Consider the following 24,688-nt stretch of genomic DNA (forward strand, 5'->3'; position numbering starts at 1 on the left):
TGTTTGCCACCTGATGTTTGCACCATTTAATTTTGCATGAATGGCTGTTACAAGCTTTTAAATGCCAATTATTGATGTGTGAAAACAAAAATGCCAATTTAACGCAAATTTCACTATAATTAATGCTATCCATGAAAAATATCTAACACCTCAATGACAACCTGCACATTTATTATGTCTAACATCTAATGGAAGCACAAGCAAGCATTCGAAATTTTCTCTGTAATATGAAGTTTGTATTGAACTTGCCACAAAAAGACAACATTTCCTTTGAAATTATTCGCTTTGCGCGGGGCCCTCAAAACCGCTGGGCTCCTGGCAACTGCCTTGACGCCCTCCTCTTAATACAGCCCTACTTCAACCGTCCATAAAATTGCGTATCAATTTCACATGCAGAGTGGATATAAGCTTTTTGAAAGTAGTGGATTATAATTATTGTGTTTGATTTTCTTACTAAAGAGATAATTTGCATTTTTGGGTAACTTTACTTCTTATTGTAGGAAGGACTTTATGTAAGACATACGAAACATACCGTTCATCCAAACTCCAAAAATGGCGGGGTTTAGGAAGATTCTTTTGTTAAAATGTTTTCTTTCATTATTTGATTTATTTTTCATTGAAAAACAACCTGATACTTTGAATGTTTTAAGCATCCTTCTTCCTTATTCTACGGCAGGCTCAGCTAACGTCAACTTTACTGTTTGGGCACAGAGCGGTTGTTATAAATGGTTCGTTGAACTGAGTATCTTTGCACGTGTTTAATTTTATAATTGACTTTCAATTGAGTCTTTGTTTATATGTATATTATGAAATATGAAAGGTTTAAAAAACGGCTTTGATAAAGATGATATTATTCCCAATGTGTGTACTGGTAAAATTCCTTAGAATTAAGAAACATGAAAGACTTATAACGTATAATGTGATTTAATTTTAGGAGTTCTTCAAGACCAGAGATTGCCGAAATTCGACCTGTTATTGGTATTTCACCAAAGAAAGGTAAATTTTGTTTTGTTCCCACTAAATTATGCTTTAAATTATTCTGTGTACAGTCAGTGTGAGTGTACATGAATGATAATGAATAAAAAGTCCAGCAAGACTAGTATTGATTTCTAAAAAGAAAGATTATTTATTTTTGTCATTAGGTCAAAATGACTGTAGTCAAAAGGCTGTAGTCACATCACAATCATCAAAACCTGAAAAGCAAACTGCGATAATTATTGCTGAAGAGAAAGGTTTGTCAAATCTTGATGATTTTAAACTATTCGTGTCATTGTATGAGGGATTTTTTTAATAAAATTGAAATTTGATCATGTCTAGTAATAAATGATCTCTGTGACAGATGTGTTTACTTGACACTAAAATTAGCTATTTTCAGCAAAAAAGAGATCTTAGATATTAAATATTTTTATTTGGTGTGTACAATCTCCTTAATTTCACGAAAAAATGCAAATGCCAATTGTAGTCTTGTAATGTGATATATGTCATTGTCTGAATGTTTGTGTATTAATGAGGAAAGAGTAATTTCTCATTGTAACACAAGCACAAACATCTTGTATTAAAAGATATATCTGCAATTTCAGCTGTAAGAGTGTCTCCCTTTCACTTCAATACATTTAAGCAAAGATAGCGATTTTATCTAACTTTTTTTTACTTTCAGTAACTGGCAATGTCATTCGTGCTGATGTATTTGTCAACAAAATAAATCGTATTCTAATCCAAACTACAACACGTGAACTTTTACTGGGACAATCACCAGAAGTTCTTCAAGTCTTTGCGTATGATGACACAGATAATTTATTTTCTTCCATTGATGGCCTTGTCTTTGACTGGGAACTTATTACTATTCCTGGATCAATGGATGCCTCTAGCATATTAAGGTACGTAGTACAACTGCATCAATACATTGGACAAGATAGATAAGTATGTTGAGTGCTAAAAAATGTTTTAATCACTTTGTATTTAGGATTGTCCCATTTGCTGAATCAATTAATGAAACCTCAGCTGCTATTTATGCTTTAGAAGCCGAGGTAAACTCTATGTTTACCACATTGCTGTTGTTGAATTTGGACTTAACTCATGAAAATTGTTTATTTTAAGTGTTTAAGGGGCAGCAGTATCATTGTCGAAGGTATAACAACAGGAACAGCACTGGTCAGAGCAAAATTAAGTCATCCTACTTTCCAGGTTTGCTAAATATATAAATTATCATTAATTTATTCACAACTTACACTAGACAGTTTAAGTTTGCCTATTTAAGAATTCTTTAGGCAATTTGTAAATTGTTGCGTTTATTGTAAATTTTGGTGGGTTATGTAAAGGATTGTATTTTGGAACACTTTAGTCTTTCTTGAACAGCTTTATGTGTGAACCATAGTCCATACGTCGTAGATCAATTCACAAATCTAACAACGAGCCAGACAGTGTTGTTTTCCATTGTGCAAACAATTCACACGTATTCAAGATTTCCTATGTTATATACTTTGTTGCGTATTTTGACTCTGAAGATGACTACAGCTAAGGTTGTCGAAACGTCAGTCAACAACAACAAAAACAGTCCTTCTCAGGACCATACCAACCTGGACGATCTACATTTACAAACATGAAAGAGAAAAGTGTTTCAGATCAAGTTAAATTAAAAGTCAAAATTGGATTAAAGTTAAATTACAAGCTATATTTTCTCCCTCCGGATAGCGCATTTTGATTTAAAAGAAGCAAAATTCTATACATTGATTGTGTTCACGCTGTCGTATAATAAATGTTGACGATACATGAATTTAATTCTTAAATGAAAGTGAAAGGATCACAGTCACGAAATCGTTCTGTGCTAGATTTAAAATGTTCGTTATGTAAGAGAACTGATTTATTTCATGATAATTGTGACGTTTTTCTCTACGATTTCCATTCGTGCGTGCAGCAGATAAGTTTAATGAAATGTTTGTGTGGAATCAAAATGATGCGGTTTAATTATAAAAAAAATATTTCAACTCAACATCGTCTTTTCATAAACATGGTTTTATTACGTATTTAAGTGCCCAACTAGCGTAAGTTTTTATTATTGTTCTTGAATAAAAAATTTTAATTCTTCGGTCAAATCGTCGGCTTATTTAGACGCTTTTTAATGGACCTTGTCCGTCTTGGCAAGAGGTCTGGGTCTAGCCTAATTCTGACGTCATCCAAGGTAGTTGGCATATACTTATATTTCGTATTAACGAATCCTGTGCGTGACGTCACAAAGATTAGCTGCTCCAGACTTGGGGCAAAGTCATTGAAAGATGTCGACGCTCATTTTAATCTTTACCATAAAAACAGAACGAAATTAGAAACTTTTTCATTTATCACACTAAAATGCAATATCGCAAATGGAATTTATTGCTGGAAGGAAAACTCTAAGATTGTTTAATGATGTTTCTTGTACTTTTACATTCATGTTGTCTTTTAGGATGTTCAATCTGACGAAGTAAAGTTATTGGTGATTGATAACTTAATAATAATTCCATCGAGAGATGTCTACATTATGATAAATACTGCTGTCAAATACACAGTCAAAAGATTTCGACAAAACTCTATGATAGGTAAACATAATTGCATTTCTTATTCCTGTGCTGTGGTTTACTTTAATAATATCAATGATTTAAGGAAAGTAATTGTACAATTAAAGATTGTAAAACATAATTTTATCATTAGATGTCGAAATGCCGTCAACACAATTTGAGTTTGTTCTCAGCAATACAACTGTTGCAGTTCTTCATGAACCATCATCTAATGTTATTGGTCGTGTTCTTGGTTATACACAAGTCACCCTTGTTGATAAAAGTATCTTTTTGTGTGTACTTCTGGACTGAGGGGGTAGGTTTTTGTTCTTTGGTATGTACAAGTCACCCTTGTTGATAAAAGTATTCTTTTGTGTACACCTTGTGCACGCCATGGACTGGGTGGGTTGACAATTGTTGCGCGGAGGGGGGGGGGCTAACATTTATATATGCATGTTCTTTATTAGCTTCTATTAAAATAATTGTGTATGTACGTATTTCTGTTTCACCGTACAATACAATAGACAGCATGTACTTATGGTACGTCAGTAAATACTTGTAGTACATTACTTAGGTACTTTTATGGATACTTTGTTTAATCCTTAACGTTATGATGAGACATGAAAGATCAAATATCTACAAGACAACCAACAGTTGGTATTTATGTTAATGAACCTGATCATCTAGGTAATTCTTAATTTCATAACTGTTTAAAATGATTATGGACGTCGTGATTTGCACGTGCTTAATTCATTGTTGAAGCGTGTTCGTGTGACGTCACTGAGCGCAAGTTGTGACGTTTGAAAGGCAAAACTTTTGGCGCCAAATTTTGTTTTCAAACACGAAAAGACGTTAAAATTTGCGCTAAAAAAGCATTTGGAAAAATTGTTATTGATTTCATTGAATGAAATAGTTAAAGCATATTTACCTGTGACGTTTTACACGAGTTGTACATGTTTAAGTTTTGTTTTGTAAAATATCATTGATATTTTCAGCTTAACATTTATAGAAATCTCACAACTCTCTCGTATTTACTTGAACATTTGCTAAGTATTTGAAAACCACATCAATAGTCTTATGAAAGAAATCTTCAATTTTCGTGCGTTGCTTAAGCTGTTGTTACTGTTGCTTCATCACGTAAATATTCATCACGTAAATATTCATCACGTAAATATTCATCACGTAAATATTTATCACGTAAATATTCATCACGTAAATATTCATCACGTAAATATTCATCACGTAAATATTTATCACGTAAATATTCATCACGTAAACTCAAGCAAAATGAAGAAAGTTAACATAAAATGTTAACATTGAGATTATTCCGTCTCTATGATTTTTCAGGATTTTCTATCACTTCCGGCGATGTTTGGATCTTAGAGAGTAAACGTGAATATTTTGTCACAGTGAACGTCTTTGACAAACTTAATCATAAACTTTATGTTGGTGGTAACATTCAAATCACAACTGAATTTCCAAAATCCCATTTCGATGTTTCTTATTCTTCTGATAATGGATCGTATCACGAGACGAAGACGTTGACCAGTGGGAAAATAGTGCTGCATGCTGTACTGTCTAAGATTACGGTAACAATTTGAATGTTTTGTGTTGTGTAGTTGACTACCTTACGTATGTACGACTATGTAATGGATATTTGTATGGATTACAAAGTTTATTTTCTCACTGATCAGATTCAAACGCTTATACGTAAATCATACGTAAATGCCTTGTACGGTAGGTCGTTATACTAATAAAGTGAAGGATAACCCAGTTTGTTTCATTATCGTGGAGAAGTTGATGCCAACTGCTCAATAATGATTTTTCATATCAATATTATTGTAAAGTTATCAAGAGTTCACTTACTCAATTTTATAGTTGTTTATCACTGGAGAAATTGTGGTCCTCGATCCTCCCGTTCGTGGTAAACAAAATGTTATTATTTATAATCCCGTCACCGTGACACCTGCTGTTTTGGCGTTTCCATGGATACCAAATGGTAGTGATCATTACAAATACCAACTTGAAGTATGTACATGAAGCAAAATTTTACTACATGTGGGGAGGAAGGGAAGAGGATTTCACGTAAAGAAATTGCTGTTGTTTTCGCTTGCCAAAAGTTTAACCAGTTATTTTACGTAGATCACGTTGTATATAGTATAAATACTTCATGTAACATTGTGCATTACCTTTTTAGGCCACAGGGGGGAGTGGACAATACTCATGGTCTTCTGATGCTACGACCATTGCAAGTGTCAACATTCGAGGTCTTCTCACTACGACCGCTGACACAGGATTCACCATTGTGAAGGCTCATGACACTGAGAATTTATTGCATTATGGTCAATCAAAGGTGTGTTTGTGTAACTTGAAGAAGAAAACTTTTAGTGGTTGTTTTTCAATTCACTTGTTGTATTGTAGGTTTATATATTGCCTCCGGACAACTTAAAGTTTGTCCCCTCGAGAGTTGAAGTTGAAATTGGTACAAAGTTAAAGATTCCTCTGGCTGCTGCTGCATTTTCTTTACCAGGTTTGTTGTAGATACGTATATTGTTTAACAAACATGTAATGTTTAGAATCAGTTATAGTTCATCCTTTCTTTCGATAATACATATTTATGATTAGCCATAAATTATCCTTTTTTAAATACTTCTAAAAATTGAAACTTTACGTATACAAGTTTAGGCGTGATTATTAATTGAAGTTATGAAACAGAGACTTTGTCGTGGTGACAAACTTAAAGATGGATTTCAAAATAGCAAAACCATGGTGAATGGTGATGATAACAATGTAATAGTTCTTAAAAGAACTGTTTTAACCAGAACACTAACCCAACAATTAGCTGTAAATAACGGTTCCTTTGAATTGTTGGGTTAGTGTTCTGGTTAAACAGTTCTTTGAACTATTATTATTATCACCATTTTGAAATCCATAATTGAAGTTATTTAACTTATGAATAATTCTTTTAGAAAGTGATGATTTATTGTTTTTTGATGATTGTCGCAAAATGAACCTTACGATATCTGTTACTGATCCTTCAATATTTCAAGTACTTGGAACATCAGGTTTGTTGTTTACGTGGCGACTGATGATACTAACGTTATTTTTAAAGGGCATATGACTCCAAAAATTTACTATTCAAATTATATTTTCGTTCAACAGAACTTTAAAAATGACAGTGTATTTTGTAGAACTGTTTATGCATATCGAAGATATTGCGATATTAAAGTTTTTGTAATAACCGATTTACGCAACTTTCTACGTCATTTTGCACAATGAGTTGATACAAAGTTTCAAACATCTTTTAGTTTCAAGGCAACTTTTTGTCAAAATTATGAGGAAATTTTTTATACCATTAACTCCACAATAAAGGAAGCTCTTTTCGGTTGACAGCAAGTATACCTGCTCTGCGAAATTCTCATTATGCAATGTGACGAAAAACGTTTTGTAAAGCGTCCATTACACAAACTACAGTATCTTGAGAGTGAAACGTGATGTGAATAAAGTTATGCTCAATGAAAATATAATCTGAAGAAGCACAATTTTCGAGTCGTGCATTTTGAATGACTTTACGTTTATTTAAAATAAAGTAGATGATTTTCTAACTCCTGGATATACATCAGTATACCTTAACGCTTTTTAACGATCGTCTCAATATTACTAATGTTTAAATGATTATTTTAGATGAGTTTGATGATATTATTACTCCTGGTTGTACATCAGTGTACCTGAAAGCTTTGCGTCAAGGATATGTCATTGTCACAGCTGGATATCAATATAAAAATATTACTATCAAAGCAACTGTTACAGTAGCTGCGTATTTACCACTTAAAGTAAGGAAAATTCATCTACTTTTCTCTAACATTTCATTTACTGTTTTCTTTTACTGTCAAATTTCAATCCCTTCAATGAGAAATCTCACACCATTATTGCTACGTTATGAATGTATTATCTTCTAGGCTCTCGATCCTGTTGACATTGCTGTTGTCACCCTTGGTTCAGCAAAGAACTTTATCATACAAGGTGGACCTCAGCCATGGGTTCATGATAGATCTACACATTATGAGAAAGGTAACCACGTCATTCATGGTTTCATGTTAGATTTACACATTTTGAGAAAGGTAACCACGTCATTCATGGTTTCATGTTAGATTTACACATTATGAGAAAGGTAACCACGTCATTCATGGTTTCATGTTAGATTTACACATTATGAGAAAGGTAACCACGTCATTCATGGGTTCATGTTAGATTTACACATTATGAGAAAGGTAACCACGTCATTCATGGTTTCATGTTAGATTTACACATTATGAGAAAGGTAACCACGTCATTCATGGTTTCATGTTAGATCTACACATGAGAAAGGTAACCACATCATTCATGGTTTCATGTTAGATCTACACATTATGAGAAAGGTAACCACATCATTCATGGTTTCATGTTAGATTTACACATTATGAGAAAGGTAACCACGTCATTCATGGTTTCATGTTAGATTTACACATTATGAGAAAGGTAACCACGTCATTCATGGTTTCATGTTAGATTTACACATTATGGGAAAGGTAACCACATCCATTGTATTACTTTAGTAACTAATTATAATATATTTTGTACTTCAGTGAACTCTGAGAAGTTAGCTCTGATCTCAATAAGAACTGATGTGATACCACAACATCCGTTCGGTGAACAAAGCTCTCTACATTATTATCACGTGACTTGTAAAGAGCTCGGGGAACAAAACATTGTGGTTACAATTGGGAATAATCCATCAAAGACTAATAGCTATCCAGCGAGCTCTAATATCACTTTGAGATTTGCCTGCATGATACCTGCCACCCTCAACTTGGAACCAGATGTTCAACTACCCGAGATCACGGATCGTACGTTCAGTTTACAGGATTGTCAGAGTCCTAATAAAGAGGTATTTGTTACGTATAATTAGTGATTGTTCATTTGTTTGGTATCTCGAGAGAAACATAAATGTTTTTGTGACTTTTAATGAAAAAAATTTTAACCTGGATACCTAAATGATGAGAACGAAAATTGTCATGTTAAGGATGTGTCAAATATAGATTTAATAAAATACAAATATGTTTGCAATGTATTGACTATACCGCAGCATTATCTATTTATGTTCTATTATTGAATTCATTATTATCTATTTATGTTCTATTATTGAATTCAATATTATCTATTTATGTTCTATTATTGAATTCAATATTATTTATGTTCTATTATTGAATTCATTATTATCTATTTATGTTCTATTGAATTCAATATTATCTATTTATGTTCTATTATTGAATTCAATTATCTATTTATGTTCTATTATTGAATTCATTATTATCTATTTATGTTCTATTATTGAATTCAATATTATCTATTTATGTTCTATTATTGAATTCAATATTATCTATTTATGTTCTGTTATTGAATTCATTATTATCTATTTATTTTCTATTATTGAATTCAATATTATCTATTTATGTTCTATTATTGAATTCAATATTATCTATTTATGTTCTATTATTGAATTCATTATTATCTATTTGTGTTCTATTGTTGAATTCATTATTATTTATTTATGTTCTATTATTGAATTCAATATTATCTATTTGTGTTCTATTATTGAATTCAATATTATCTATTTGTGTTCTATTATTGAATTCAATATTATCTATTTATGTTCTATTATTGAATTCATTATTATCTATTTATGTTCTATTATTGAATTCATTATTATTTATTTATGTTCTATTATTGAATTCAATATTATCTATTTATGTTCTATTATTGAATTCAATATTATCTATTTGTGTTCTATTATTGAATTCATTATTATTTATTTATGTTCTATTATTGAATTCAATATTATCTATTTATGTTCTATTATTGAATTCAATATTATCTATTTATGTTCTATTATTGAATTCAATATTATCTATTTATGTTCTATTATTGAATTCATTATCTATTTATGTTCTATTATTGAATTCAATATTATCTATTTATGTTCTATTATTGAATTCATTATTATCTATTTATGTTCTATTATTGAATTCATTATTATCTATTTATGTTCTATTATTGAATTCAATATTATCTATTTATGTTCTATTATTGAATTCATTATTATCTATTTATGTTCTATTATTGAATTTATTATCTATTTATGTTCTATTATTGAATTCATTATTATCTATTTATGTTCTATTATTGAATACAATATTATCTATTTATGTTCTATTATTGAATACAATATTATCTATTTATGTTCTATTATTGAATTCAATATTATCTATTTATTTTCTATTATTGAATTCATTATTATCTATTTATGTTCTATTATTGAATACAATATTATCTATTTATGTTCTATTATTGAATACAATATTATCTATTTATGTTCTATTATTGAATTCATTATTATCTATTTATGTTCTATTATTGAATTCATTATCTATTTATGTTCTATTATTGAATTCATATTATCTATTTATGTTCTATTATTGAATTCATTATTTCTATTTATATTGAATTCCATTATTTATTTATGTTCTATTATTATTTATTCTATTTATGTTCTATTATTGAATTCAATATTATCTATTTATGTTCTATTATTGAATTCAATATTACTATTTATGTTCTATTATTCAATATTATTTTATGTTCTATTATTGAATTCAATATTATCTATTTATGTTCTATTATTGAATTCATTATTATCTATTTATGTTCTATTATTCATTATTATCTATTTATGTTCTATTATTGAATTCATTATTATCTATTTATGTTCTATTATTGAATTCATTATTATCTATTTATGTTCTATTATTGAATTCATTATTATCTATTTATGTTCTATTATTGAATTCATTATTATCTATTTATGTTCTATTATTGAATTCATTATTCTCTATTTATGTTCTATTATTGAATTCATTATTCTCTATTTATGTTCTATTATTGAATTCATTATTCTCTATTTATGTTCTATTATTGAATTCATTATTCATTTATCTACAATCACGATCTTTATTATATTTAGTTCCACGTACGAAGTCCTCAAGATCTGAAACTTCGTATTTCATTGAGAGACAATAAAAATCGTTTGTTTGATAATTTCACGTCACTTGAAATTCTTTGGACAAGCAGCAACTATGATATGGCTTCATTTGATCGCAGTAACGAAACTGACATTGAAATGACATATGAAGAAGATATGTTTGGTCCGTACATGAAAATGATTTGTAAGTGATAAACATTCGCGTGATGTTTAAATTATGCGAATAATAAACAACATGAACATAATATATTTTATGAATAATTAATGTTTGTGTTGTTTTGCTCAGCGTATCAAGTTTGCCAGTTAAAAGTGAAGCAAGGCTCGGTGACCATAAAATCAACTATCATGAAGTATCGTGTCGTTATACTACGGAATGCGGGCGTCGGTGATGAGGTTGGCATTTAATTTGAGTTTCAGCTCATTTTCGGGTGTTACTCAATTTGTTAAATAAAGATGTTTTATTTTCAGGAAAATTTAAAGAAACATCTAAGTGCGTCAATAAAACTTTCCTTGACAAGTGATATACGTATTGAACCTACACAAGCTGCAATTTTTAACCATCCATTCAATAAGGTATTAAAAAGACAGGTTTCCGTAACAAAATGAAAATATTCGTTTGAAAAGATGTTCGAAAAACTTGCTTTACTTACTACGTTAAACTAATGTTTATTATGAATGTTTTTATTTTTGTTTGAGGTCCATAACATATGTTTGTACTCGTTTACTGTTTTATAAGTGAATGACTAATGTTTATTATGAATGTTTTTATTTTTGTTTGAGGTCCATAACATATGTTTGTACTCGTTTACTGTTTTATAAGTGAATGACTAATGTTTATTATGAATGTTTTTTTTGTTTATCGTCCATAACATATGTTTGTACTCGTTTACTGTTTTATAAGTGAATGACTAATGTTTATTATGAATGTTTTTATTTTTGTTTATCGTCCATAACATATGTTTGTACTCGTTTACTGTTTTATAAGTGAATGACTAATGTTTATTATGAATGTTTTTATTTTTGTTTATCGTCCATAACATATGTTTGTACTCGTTTACTGTTTTATAAGTGAATGACTAATGTTTATTATAAATGTTTTTATTTTTGTTTATCGTCCATAACATATGTTTGTACTCGTTTACTGTTTTATAAGTGAATGACTAATGTTTATTATGAATGATTTATTTTTGTTTGACGTCCATAACATATGTTTGTACTCGTTTACTGTTTTATTAGTCTGATTCAGTCTGATGACGAATTTGTAGCAAATTCGAAATATTACTTTACAAATAAAATTTCTTGTTTCTTTTTCAAATATTGAGTTAAACACGAGTCTTTATTTGCTTCATATTAAATTAGCGAATGAAATAGTTTTTTCATCAAGGTGGAATTGAGGATATTTGGTGGCTCTGGAAAATATCAAGTAAAAGGAAGTGATGATGATATTGCAAGTTTATCTTCTCTAAAATCATCTGTAAAAGTAAGTGGTTATTTATACATCAATATAAAGTTAAATCAACATAAAGAATGTGAACAATGAACATCAATTTAAAGTAAAATGGTTTGAACCCGGGAGTATCGTTACATCTATGTGGATGTAGATCGTCCAGGTTAGTAGAGTCCTGCGAAGGACTGTTTTTGTTGTTGTTGACTGACGTTTCGACAGCCTTAGCGGCACTGTACACTAAAAATGATTTCTGCTGAGGTTGTCGAAACGTCTGTCTACATCAATACCAAGAGTCCTCTCAGGACTTTACTATCCCGGGCGATCTAAATCCACAAACATGAACATCTATTTGTTGTAGATAACTCCTAAAATGACTGGAATCTATACTCTCACAGTTTATGATCAATGTCTTGATTCTCCTAATCCTGCTATGGCAAATATAAGGATATCGGACATTGACCGTATTCTCGTTACTGTTGTGGATAAGGTAGGATAAAATTGTCTGCATTCAAGTGTTGTAGCTTGGTAATTAAAATTGCTTATATTCTCGATATTTATAGGTGGAATTAGGTCATGTGATCAATTGCTCTGTGATGGTTATTGATGAGTTGAATAACCCACTATTGGTCAGTCAACTGGATCTTCTCAATCTTACACCACGGCTTTCACGTGATCTCGTTAATGTAAAGTAAGTTCATATTGTGTATATATGTGTACTATTGTGTATATATGTGTACTATTGTGTATATACGTGTACTATTGTGTATATACGTGTACTATTGTGTATATACGTGTACTATTGTGTATATACGTGTACTATTGTGTATATACGTGTACTATTGTGTATATACGTGTACTATTGTGTATATACTGTACTATTGTGTATATACGTGTACTATTGTGTATATACGTGTACTATTGTGTATACGTGTACTATTGTGTATATACGTGTACTATTGTGTATATACGTGTACTATTGTGTATATACGTGTGCTATACGTGTACTATTGTGTATATACGTGTACTATTGTGTATATACGTGTACTATTGTGTATATACGTGTGCTATTGTGTATATACGTGTACTATTGTGTATATACGTGTACTATTGTGTATATACGTGTACTATTGTGTATATACGTGTGCTATTGTGTATATATACGTGTACTATTGTGTATATACGTGTACTATTGTGTATATACGTGTACTATTGTGTATATACGTGTACTATTGTGTATATACGTGTACTATTGTGTATATACGTGTACTATTGTGTATATACGTGTATTATTGTATATACGTACTATTGTGTATATACTACTGTATTGTGTATATACGTGTACTATTGTGTATATACGTGTACTATTATATTGCTATGTAAAAGAGGGGCATTTTAACAAGTTGTGTCTACCGAGGTCAAACGTTTTTCATTTCAAATGTTTGCTGTTTTTAGATTAAGTGGAAAAAGTGGACTGGATACGACATTGTATATTTTACGTGGCGTTGCTATTGGAAACACAATACTCACGTATACAGCTCATCCAGCTAATAAACCTCAAATTACCAGCGAACCGAAACATGTTCAGGTATTGAGCAATTGATACGTAAATTATTAAATAGAGATAATATTACTGTTGTTTATCTGCTGTATTTAACGTTCACTAAAAAATGAAAAAAAACTCGTCGAAGTTTTTGTAACAATTACGTCGACATTGAGTTCATGTTGTATACTTTGTTATATGTTCATCACCACGTATGAATGGAAACATTAATTGAATGGTAACGAATTAATAAAGTTATATTTATAAATTTAACATCTATATTTAACAGGTATTTCCTCCATTAAAACTCGACCCCAGGTACATTATTCTAATTCCTGGTGCTACGTTTCAACTGATCGCCACAGGTGGTCCTTATCCTCAAGTGACAACATTGTTTAACATAAAGAACGATTCAGTTGCATCTGTAAGTAGTGTTGGTCTTATTACTGCCCGAATACCTGGTAAAACATTTGTTACTGGATTGGTGGAGGCAAATGACCCGCAATCAGGTCACGCCATCATATTTTCGGAGGTTTGTTTTTGTAGTTGGTTAATTTTTTTGTTTGTTTCGAGTTTGGATGTTGATGAAGTTACTTTTTTACAAATTTTTTTACTGTTGCATTTTCCTAATTTACTTGTCTGAAATTGAGATTCTTACCTAGCATACGTAAAATAACAATGAAACATTGACATCCCATTTCTTGTAATGCTTTAGGATCACGTGATCGTAGAAGTGATACGTCTTACTGGTATAAAGATATATACGCCCTCCAGTAATGTGGTCACAAATACTGAGGTAAACTCTCCCCAGTTTTCTTATCAACGAATATTTTTTGGGGGGTATTATAAACTTGTAAATCGCGCAATCTGCAGGTTGATAAGAACATTTTACTTTTGTGTTATTAAGAGTTTTTATAACATCGAGTTTTGAGTATTTTATAACCATTTTTTCAATATATTTTTTTTTTTCATAGCAAGTGTTTGTGAAAAATTCTTATTTTTGATACATTCACTGTTTTTTAGACGGCATTAAGAGCTGTGGGACTGAATGATGAAACTCCGTTTAGTTTTGGAAATATCATTCCTCATCTTGAATTCCATTGGAGCTCTAGTAATATCGATGTATGTAAATTAAAGTCTCTATATGATAAGGTAAGTTAATGTTGGTGTTCTACTTAAAAACGTACGTACACCGCTGTAATAACTTTTGAACATTTGTTAAATTGTTTTTATATCTACCTTACCATTACACACAGTCATTACACAAATTTGTCTATCATCGCATCTTCTTAGGAAAAATCATCTCATTTTATTAAATATAGTTTTTATCTTTATTATGAGTTTCTCATTTGATTAATTTCCCAGCTCTCTTTGTGCTTAAAATTTGAAATCAATAAATCCCTTTTTCAAGGACGGCCGTGAATCGATAATTTGGAGGGTCCATATTTATAATTTCATATGTTATAATCCGTAATCACTGTTGATTTCATTAAGAACATGCATATATGAATGTTAGCACCCAACCCCCGTGTCCCCAATTATCAGTCTGCCGTCGAGCATGCCTTTCGAAAAAGAATGTAATAGAATGATAAACTCGTGCATACCTCACGATTTCAAGACGTTTCTATTGCTGATATATACCATTTCTAGAGTGGTGTTACGGTGGATTATGAAAGACCATTTCGTGTTGTATTATCATGTAAACATCCTGGTGAAGTTATCATTAAACTAAAAGCTGTCTTTGCCGATCCTACTTATGAGCAAGCGATACTGACCGCTGATCTTTTTGATGACGTCAGAATACAGGTTATCTTACCGTCTTCGGATGTTACGTACATTAATTTAATACGAAAAATTTCTTTTTAAAGAAAGACTCACGATCGTGTTCTGTTGTGTAGGTGTATGAAAAATTACAGCTTGTTGTTCCCAGAAATGGTCACCTGTTGCTCCCTCATGACGTCACTACAAGAATTAAGACAAAAAGGTAGACATTACGTCACTCTGATTTTTTAATTTTGACGTAATGACAGTTGATACGCAGATCATTTATATCTAATCCTCAATCAGTAATACATGATGAATAATGAATAATCATCAATATTACGTATGATGTCATTTAGATATAATCCTTATAAGGTTTTCACGAGGAATGATTATAAAACGATAATTCATTGTATTATTTATTAAAGTCTGCTAAGTTAAGTCTTTCTTTTACGATAGCGAATCAATAATAAATATTTCTTGCGTGGTTTCCAAAAAAATATTTGTAACTGAGTGAGCTGTTTGTATTATACTTTCATTTGAAATGTTTTTATGCGAATGATGCATGGATATTAGATGAAGTTTAATTTAGCTACCATTTAATCATTCGATCTATATTTAAAACTATTTATTACTAACTATATCACAGTTATTGTAAAATTGGAAATCTTTTTTCCTTCTCAGAGATGGTGGCAGACTTTCTTACAGTATAATGAACGTTTGTTCTCAATCACGTGACAAAGACTCCCAAGCACTGCTGACCATCGATCATCGCGGACATGTTAAGACCGGAATGATATCCGGAACGGCAGGAATTGTCGTGACGTCAAGAGAGGATTTTGGAGTTAACCAAACTGTCGTAGTCCATGTTGAGGTGAGTGTGTACTTCATGTAGTCCATGTGAAAGACGGCTGATGCTGTGGTATTTTATGGAAGTTGAGTACTCATAAGTTCTATATTAAAGCTAGTCTTATAAAACCAAAAATTCAATAATTTGAATCAGTGTTTTTAGTACTACATTAAAGATGATGTATCTTAATTTTTCTGTAATACGTAGGTAAAGTCAGTGTTATCTATCTCATTGGAGCCTTTATCTTCAGTTTATACTTTGTTTGAGAAACATCACGCGCTTCCTGTTGGCATAACTGCTATATTTTCCATTTCTCTTCATGACAACATTGGACGAAAGTTTGATTCTGCTAATGTTTACGTAAAACATAGACTGAACAGGTTGCCTCAATTCAATTTCAAAGAAAGGAGAGCTTTGCAGATAAACTAAAATATTCATTTTGACCTCGTTAAAGGTTTGATTCCATTCATGTTACACAAGGTCAAGATAATGGCACTTATTCAATACGCGCTCATAATGATGGAGAAGCAATTTTGAATGTACGTAAAGATTTTGTTCATCTAATAATCATATCGTATAAATCTTCAGAAAAGCTTTTCATGACATCACTGGATAACTTTTAACATCAGTCATATTTTTAGAACCGAAGCGTAGACAATTATGTTTGTTTGTGTTTAAACATTTCATCAGAGCACAGGCATTCATGTTTAAAGAAGTGGAGAAAATAGACGTTCTTCTCAACCAATAAACAAAAAAGTTATTGCTCATAATTTTTCACTTACAGGTTGAAAAAATTTGTTGTCAAAACTCCTTCAGGGTGGAATGCATTTAGACTTTGTTTTGTGGCGCGTTTGAAAATTTCGTTAAAACGTTAACAAAACAATATCTTGCAATATTCTGATCATTGTTGTTTGTGTTTGAAATATGTCAAACATATTTTCCTGTGACAGATGTTCATTTGTTGCCTAATATCTGGAAAGCCTTCGTTATTTTTTCATCAATTTTCTATTTTTTGTTTATTTATATGCTAAATTGAGCGTATGCCCCTTCGCTAAAAATAATTTTCGCAAATTTTATCGTTCTATTTTTCACTGCAGGTTTGGTTAGTGTCATCACCGCATATTGTGGATTTTATTCATCTTAAAGCGACTGAAGCAATCACTCCATTTACTCCTATATATTATCTTGGAGAGATGATTTGTTTTAAAGAAACCGTCATCGGCGATGAAGGTAGTAAATTATTTTAATTATACAATATTCATGCATGAATTTTCATATTTAATGTTACGAAAATTATGACATGATTTTTTAAGATTCTGGTGTTTGGTGGACATCGAAAGAAAACGTGCTTAATATAGATGGAGTAACAGGAGTCGCTATGGCTACAGGAAGTGGAAATACTCTAGTTTATTACAATGCATCGTCATGGCAACCAACGTATATTGAAGTTAAAGTGGTTCTATCTGATGTTGATATTTATATTGAAGACATAAAAACTATCTCTAACTCACTAGGTCCCAATATTAATGGTAGTTATTTGGTTCGTGTTGATTTTGCTTCTCAACGAAAAACTCCGCTGACTGGCTGTTCTGATGTCATCATACAAAATGAGCCTGCAGCATCCAGTGTTGAGTTTCCGTTTTCTTGCTCTCTGTCGTTTGAACATTTCACCAGTTTAAGTGTGAACAATGTTTTTTATGTGAAACCAGGTTATAAACTTGGCAAGAGCGCGTGTTTCATTTTCACAAGAACTTTAAGTAAAGATGACGCAATTCTTCTTACGTCATCTCAACCTAACCTCATAATAACTGTTACTTTAAGCGATAAAGATAACGCTGCTTACAAGAAGTCCAAAAGTACCGAACTTGACTTTTATCCTTCTTTTGTTCTTGAAAAGCACGAAGTATTCCTTTCAGCTTTATCTCCTGTTGTTACTGTTAAAATATTTGCAAGTGATGACATGATGAAGAGTTTAAAGGTAATTTAATTGTCTTTTAAACTCCTGTGTACATTTGATAAGACGTTTGCCAGAAATCATGGAAGCAAGGAAAAGTAGTTGTGTACGTACAACGTGAATAACAGTTAAAGTGTTAATTTTTTCTTATTTCAGGTTTCTGTTTCTTCGTCGTTGATCTCTGCAAATATTCATTACGGAAATGTTGCATATGTGGACATTTCATTGGTTGACACAAAGATATCGACGCTTGATGATGTCACGATTGAAATCAATAGTGATTTAACTTTTCAATCGGAAACGGTTACAATTGTGTTCCAGTCCACTAAACCGACACCCGCTGCCAGTCTTAACACTAACAATGTAAAAGAACAATGTCTTGGACCAGACTGTCAAAAATCATCTATTTTTACCCTCGACGATGCTTTGCTTATTTTGTTGCCTTTATTTGTAATTTTATGGTTATTTTTTGTGTGTCGACCTGTTCAAAGAATTCCACCTCCATCCAGAACATCACCATACTTATATCAAAGTCCTTATCCTAATCATATTTTTATGGACGATGCTTATTGTCAATGTGATGTCAGTCCTGGACGTCGTAGACACTCGCCAATACTCGGTCGTCGAACACCTGGCTCATCGCCAAGGGACTATTTAGTGTCACTCAATAACCAATGGTGATGAAGTAATGAATATAATTCTTCAGTCGTAATATAAAGTTACGAAATGACATCATTGTATTATAATTTTTGTGAGATACTTTTCTAACCAAATTATTGTTTATAGCTGATTAAGATGTTTTTCTTGTGAACAATTTGTATTTGTGTAGAAGCAAATCTCCAAGGATTGATATTAGACGTGTTGAACGAGCTCATTTTAAAAAGTGTTTTTCATTTGTAATCAAGCTTTGAGTTTATTTAAACGTGAAAACTCATTGTATTGAATTCTACCTTAGGTGCTGTTTTAATGAACCCTACCAGGCGAGATCTTACGAGCTATTAAAAACCATATTTGTTTCTGTTTACATGAGAGGGGGGTCAGCCCTACCAGCCTGTGCATGTCAGCCACAAAAAGTTTAAAAAAAGAGTAAGTACAGTTCTTTCTGCTAAACGTAGAAAATTATTAAACACAACATTCTATAAACAGTCCTTACTTTATGTTCACATTTTTTGTTTAAAATGCCCGCTTAAGAAGTAGTAAAGAAGTTAAGAATATTTCAAATAATATTACAATATAAATATTTAATGATAAAAATTTTCAAACAAATGTTTAGAGAAAAAAATATACTAAATTTGTTAAACTATTTGTGGAAAAGTTATTATTGGGACTAACACCCTGTAGCCACTCTGCTCCCCAAAATTCAAGAAAAATAATTTTTTACACTTTGCTTTCTATTTTTATTATAGAAATAAAACATGTTTGTCCTTGTTTGACATTTCATTAGTTAAAGATTTTAAGCTACGCTCATAGCTTCAAACAGGGTTAATTTTGTCGAGTCGTCACGTATTTGAAAAAACTTACCCACGTTCAATAAGAACATATTTAAATTGACGCGAAGAGCTTTTTGAAGTAACAAAGCATTTATTTAACTTTATTCCAACAGTTGAGTTTGTTTTGTTTGTATTACGTTTGACTTCAACATAAAGACGATCTCGCATTGATGGATCTGTTGTCAATGATTGACTGAAAAGTTCATCTGTGTACAGCGACATAACTATGGACACTTGGCCTTTTTTAGTTACAGTTTTATTTTCGACGGTGAAGTTTTCAAGACCAAAGGCTGACGAGGAAATAAGAAAATTATGAGGATAAGAACATTTAAAAGGAAACTGGATCTCCTTTTCTCTTGAAATGTTGTGTTTGAATGAGTTGAATCCTGAAAAACTTTCGATGATTTTATTATGAAAAGAAATTACTTTTCCGCCATTTTCAACAGTCATCTTTGTCCCACATCTAGTTAGTGAAGTTGTAAAGATAAAATATAATTTGGTTGATTTGGGTTTGCAAGAATTGTCAGAAAGTTGAAGTTGAGAAGCTGAAGTAACATTTAACAATGATTTCTTGATCCAAAAAGTAATGTTGTTTTCACCACATATCAATTTATCTAAAATTTAACGTAGGAAGAAAAGATTATTTATTGACCACAACTACAAAAAATGAAAAGTTGATTGTGAAAATTTCAACGAGTTGAATATTTTTGACAAGTCAACATGATTTTATCATGGAGGGAGCATGGTATCCAAATTACTTTATAAAATAAACACAACGAAACGCGTGCGCTGATTGGTCTAGAGCCGTGTTTGCATTAGCCTGTGCAAAGCCCGTCCGAGCTCAACCAATCAAATCCATCAAAACAGTCAATCAGACAAAGAGAATTTGCAAATCGATCATGAATACATTTTAGAGGGAAAATTAAAATGTTTGTCTTTTTCGCATTGTTGTTATTTTATAAAAGAAATAAAAGATGTTTTTCGTGTTTGCACTGGCTTATGCAAACCTCGGAGACGTTTATGAGAACTCTCGACCTTCGGTCTCGGGCTTGCACTTATCTGCTCTCGAGTTCTCCCAAAGGTCTCCTCGTTTGCATAAGCCTGTGCAAACACAGTAAACATCTTTTATTTCTTTTGAGTACGTCTGTTGCTGACAAGTGACAAGATCATAATTATATATGCAGGGACGGATCTAGGATTTTTCAAACATCAGTCATAAAACGTCGAAGGCGCTCCGCACCTGGGGGGGTCTGAGGCATTCTCCCCTGAGAAATTTTGAATTTCAGAGCCTTGAAAATTCCATTTTCATCCTTTTAGAGCAATACAAAATGTATTTGTGGGCATCGTTTTTGCGTAAAAACAACACATTTTGCTTACGTTTTTCAAAAAAAAATGAAGTGAACAATACTTGAATGTTTTGCCAAATATTTAGGCTCATTATCATGCCAAATATATGGCTCATTAGCATGTCTAGGAACGTAAAATTTATTTTACAATAATGCTATTCAAAACAGATATAGTCTTTAAAATTTCTACCAAGTTGTCAGGCATAGACCCCCTAGAGACCCCATTCAAACCTCTATGTAATGAGTTTAGTTAAGTTAGAAATTTGGTACTACAAGTGACAGTTCATAGATATAGAAAAGCTCAGACTTCAAACCATGCAAGTTTATTGAAACCCTTTACCCATCTCCACATCAGTGCCAGCAAATTCACCTTTTGAGAAAAACTCAAAATTTTTTCTGCCAAAGGTTAAGCAAAATTATCAGAGTGAAAATTTGCAGTTAAGGACAGCTTAATGCCATAAATGTTTATTAGGCATTTCACTAGACTATTATCTCCTGTAAGTATATGCAAGGTGTGCTATATAGCAATCACTAGTAGCATTGTATTTGCAAATACAAACAGAATGTAACCAACATGTCTTTAATTATATAATTACATGAATGTTAAAATTGGTTCATGGGTCATGCTTACTGGTTATGATAAATATCTTTTCATATGATCAAAGCTCGTTTAAATGTAAATCTGAAATAATTTAGTTTAGAAATTATAATGATCATCAGAAAAATTACCTAGTGATCATGAAAATACTTTGCTGTTTTGCCAAATTTCAAGGTTTATCTGCATACATAGAAAGACATTTTACTTTATAGAAAATGCTTTTCATACATCAATAGCCCTTTGGAATTTATGGCAAACAATCTGGTATGAGCCGTAGATTAACACACCTTTACATCTCTACATGAGGTGTTCAGTTAGAAAAGGGACAATATGTGACATGGGACAACATTTCATGTATGTGAAATATTAAGGCTTAATACCATTCCAGTCAAATTGTCAAAATAAAAAGCTTCATGGATCAGAAGACTCAAAATCACAGGTTATAGTAAACAGCTTCTCATGTAATCAATGTTAGTTTTCTCAAATCTTAAACAATATGTAGTATAACTGTCTAATGATTGAATGATCAATGATCATAAACTGAAAAGCCCCAAACATTTGTTTATGATAAAGTAAATAATAGTATGGCGCCTTATGGCCACACATTTTTTGTCCATTGAAATATATTTGCAGGAATGTAGGATTTCGCTGCCGTATAACGGCCACGATTCCCCAAGCACTAAAGAAATCATAGCTAAAAGTCCTTCGGCAACAACAATTTTAGAAGCATCACTTATCCTTTACTTACGATTTTGGATGTAAATTTCTGCTGATAAAACTCAAAACAATGTTGGCTTGCTTTTTAACATCAAGGACTGAAATGTCGCTCGCGAGATCGTCTTTGCCAAGCATTTAAAATTTATCCATAAATTTTTCACCCTCTTGAAAAAATTCACAGTTTGGACAGCAGGATTCATGTCAATATATGAATTTGTAAAAGATTTCCATAAATTCCATCTGATTGTAGTTTAGTTTTTATCATGCTTATAAAAATTACTATGAAACGATCAAACATTTAATTCAGACAGTGAGCTTGACTATGTTAGTTCAGTCGGCTATCAGTCGAAATCTGTCAAACCAATCACAATAAAGCAAAAATTCAAATGAACCAATTGTAAGATAGCAATTGGACTCCCTTATACGTCCGGCCACCCTTATTATCAGTCGAGACCATTCCAGACTGTCCACTGATCTGGCTATTGACCAATAAAATAAGCGTTTTTGACGTTCATAGACTCCTTTATCCGTCGAACCCATAGATATTGTAGGTCTAGATCGCTGACGAGTGTGACGTAATATAAGACTTATTAAGACGGCAGCGTGACATTCATGATAAATCCAAGATGGCGCGGGAACCGGGCAAAAACCTTGGGGCTACTATTAGGCAATTGTTGTTTTTTGCAGTTTACTTCGTTTCAGTGTTTTCAAACTCCTCCAATCAAGTTTTATTGGAAACAAAGCGTTATTAATAATGTTTTGAAGCCATATTGGACAATTATTATTGGAATACGTGCGAAAATATCGCTAGCGAAGTGTTGTGTAAATTGGTCGTTTGGTTGTCTCGAGGCGTTTGTCTACCAAAATAAACGGATTTCGTCTGCTTTAGCTCCCGTACTGGTTCGTCCACGTTGAAATACATCATATTGAATACATACAAAGAACGTTGGATCAACGTCAATACAACGTCACAATGATTACTTTAAGTAGTGTGAACGTCGTGACAACGTTAGGTCAGACGTGACATTCTCACAATCTTTAACCAACGTCCTAAGTACGTCGTGTGCTAGCTGGGAAGTACTGCCTTTGCCTTAACGTCGCGTTAATAGTTACACCACTTAGCTCAAATTTTTGCAGATTGCACAATGAAGTACTAATTTCTAAAGTCTGTCTTAGTGCTGTAGAAGGGGAAGAGGTGCTTAGGTGTGGAGGCCCCTTCTTCACGATCTGGAGGCGGCTGTTCTCCCCTTCTGCTTTTGAAAATGAATAATTCATAAGAAAACAATTGTCGAAAACTTGACTATGATCGAAGTACAACCAAAATTATTTGATTTAAATTCTTGATAAATTGATAACTTTTCTCCTCTTAATGTTTCACGTGATCATGCCCCCATAATTTCTTTATGCTGGGTATTTTTTGATAAGAACCACTTACCGCTTGTAACCAAATTTTAAATTATTATTTTCACAAAAATAATGTGCGCTTAAATTAAGTGCTGTGACGAAAGAGATCTTTTAAAATGTTTAAAGTAAAACATCATAATCCGACGTTTTACCGATTGATAGTGAAAAATAAGATAAAACAATTTATCAGTGCTGCTAATGTCTGTAAGTGGTGAATTTAACTGACTTTTAGTTGCCTTGGCTTGGGAAACTTTCACTGCTGTTTAAGAATGCTAGTAATCCAGTTGTAGAATAAGAGTATTTAGTAATTAGTATACAACTACACATAATTTTATAATAGTATTTTTACTTTCTGAGAATCATTTATAAATTAGAAGTTACTGTAAAAACTGACTGATTTTCTTGCAGACCTTTTGCTTTTAATCTGCCGAGTTTTGTTGCACATAGTGCAGTAGGAATGTGTGAAAGCTTATTTCAAATATAATAATGATCATTACATGTAGGTTATATGATTTTTCATCTGTTAGTCAATTCAGTAAGCGTTGTGAACATCTATATTATAATTTCATACGATGACTTATGTTTACATGGCTTCAGCCTCGTCAAGACCCCCCCCCCCTTGCCTCTAAAGAATTTAGCCTTGGTCAGCACTGGTCTGTATCAATAATAAAGTCAACGTCTTAAAAAGTAGAAAAAAACGTTTATTTACAAAGACTTTTTTGAATAATGTACAATATATTAAATTTATTCTCAAATTACTTTTTCATGCCACCACCGTGTCTTGAATGAAAAGTAGAAATATACCTTATTTTTAAGCTGTAAAAAGTAAAATATGCTGGAAAGTTAAAGTACTTTCCTTGTATGTTATAAAATCGTAAAAAATATTCAAGGTTTTGAAGTTTAAAAACAAACACAAACCTTTTTCCAGCAAACGCATCATGGTCCTCTCAGAAGGATAGTAAGACTTTTTCAC

At 31.7% G+C, this 24,688-nt stretch overlaps 2 protein-coding genes across 3 annotated transcripts in view; one reads left to right on the plus strand and one right to left on the minus strand.

The window, feature by feature from the left end:
* Positions 1–553: 553 nt before the first annotated feature.
* On the plus strand, positions 554–19,043 carry LOC124454592 (nuclear pore membrane glycoprotein 210-like). Of its 2 annotated transcripts, XM_047005367.1 has the most exons (35): positions 554–728; positions 935–996; positions 1,143–1,232; positions 1,658–1,877; positions 1,964–2,027; positions 2,098–2,184; positions 3,440–3,572; positions 3,685–3,813; positions 4,149–4,217; positions 4,878–5,119; positions 5,409–5,558; positions 5,728–5,883; positions 5,952–6,060; positions 6,500–6,595; positions 7,215–7,363; positions 7,490–7,601; positions 8,156–8,457; positions 10,591–10,792; positions 10,895–11,001; positions 11,077–11,181; positions 11,993–12,088; positions 12,414–12,542; positions 12,616–12,743; positions 13,508–13,640; positions 13,885–14,127; positions 14,311–14,391; positions 14,619–14,747; positions 15,246–15,401; positions 15,494–15,579; positions 16,041–16,230; positions 16,414–16,586; positions 16,661–16,745; positions 17,304–17,436; positions 17,520–18,184; positions 18,317–19,043. In XM_047005367.1, the coding sequence occupies exons 4-35, from the start codon at positions 1,855–1,857 to the stop codon at positions 18,839–18,841; spliced, it is 5,187 nt and encodes a 1,728-aa protein (XP_046861323.1). In that variant the 5' UTR covers positions 554–728; positions 935–996; positions 1,143–1,232; positions 1,658–1,854; the 3' UTR covers positions 18,842–19,043. The 2 variants fall into 2 exon arrangements, with proteins under 2 accessions (XP_046861323.1, XP_046861324.1); XM_047005368.1 differs by lacking the exons at positions 554–728; positions 935–996; positions 1,143–1,232; ... (3 more) ...; positions 3,440–3,572; positions 3,685–3,813 and adding an exon at positions 3,877–3,893.
* A 337-nt stretch (positions 19,044–19,380) lies between these two features.
* LOC124454398 (ZP domain-containing protein-like) overlaps positions 19,381–24,688 on the minus strand; it is a 33,020-nt gene continuing 27,712 nt past the window's right edge. The window contains exon 3 of the mRNA XM_047005209.1: positions 19,381–20,264. Coding sequence (XP_046861165.1) covers positions 19,678–20,264 — 587 coding nt within the window. The 3' untranslated portion in view covers positions 19,381–19,677. The remainder of the gene's footprint in view (positions 20,265–24,688) is intronic.

The sequence above is a fragment of the Xenia sp. Carnegie-2017 genome, unplaced genomic scaffold (assembly GCF_021976095.1).
Source record: "Xenia sp. Carnegie-2017 unplaced genomic scaffold, XeniaSp_v1 HiC_scaffold_3, whole genome shotgun sequence".
NCBI lineage: Eukaryota > Metazoa > Cnidaria > Anthozoa > Malacalcyonacea > Xeniidae > Xenia > Xenia sp. Carnegie-2017.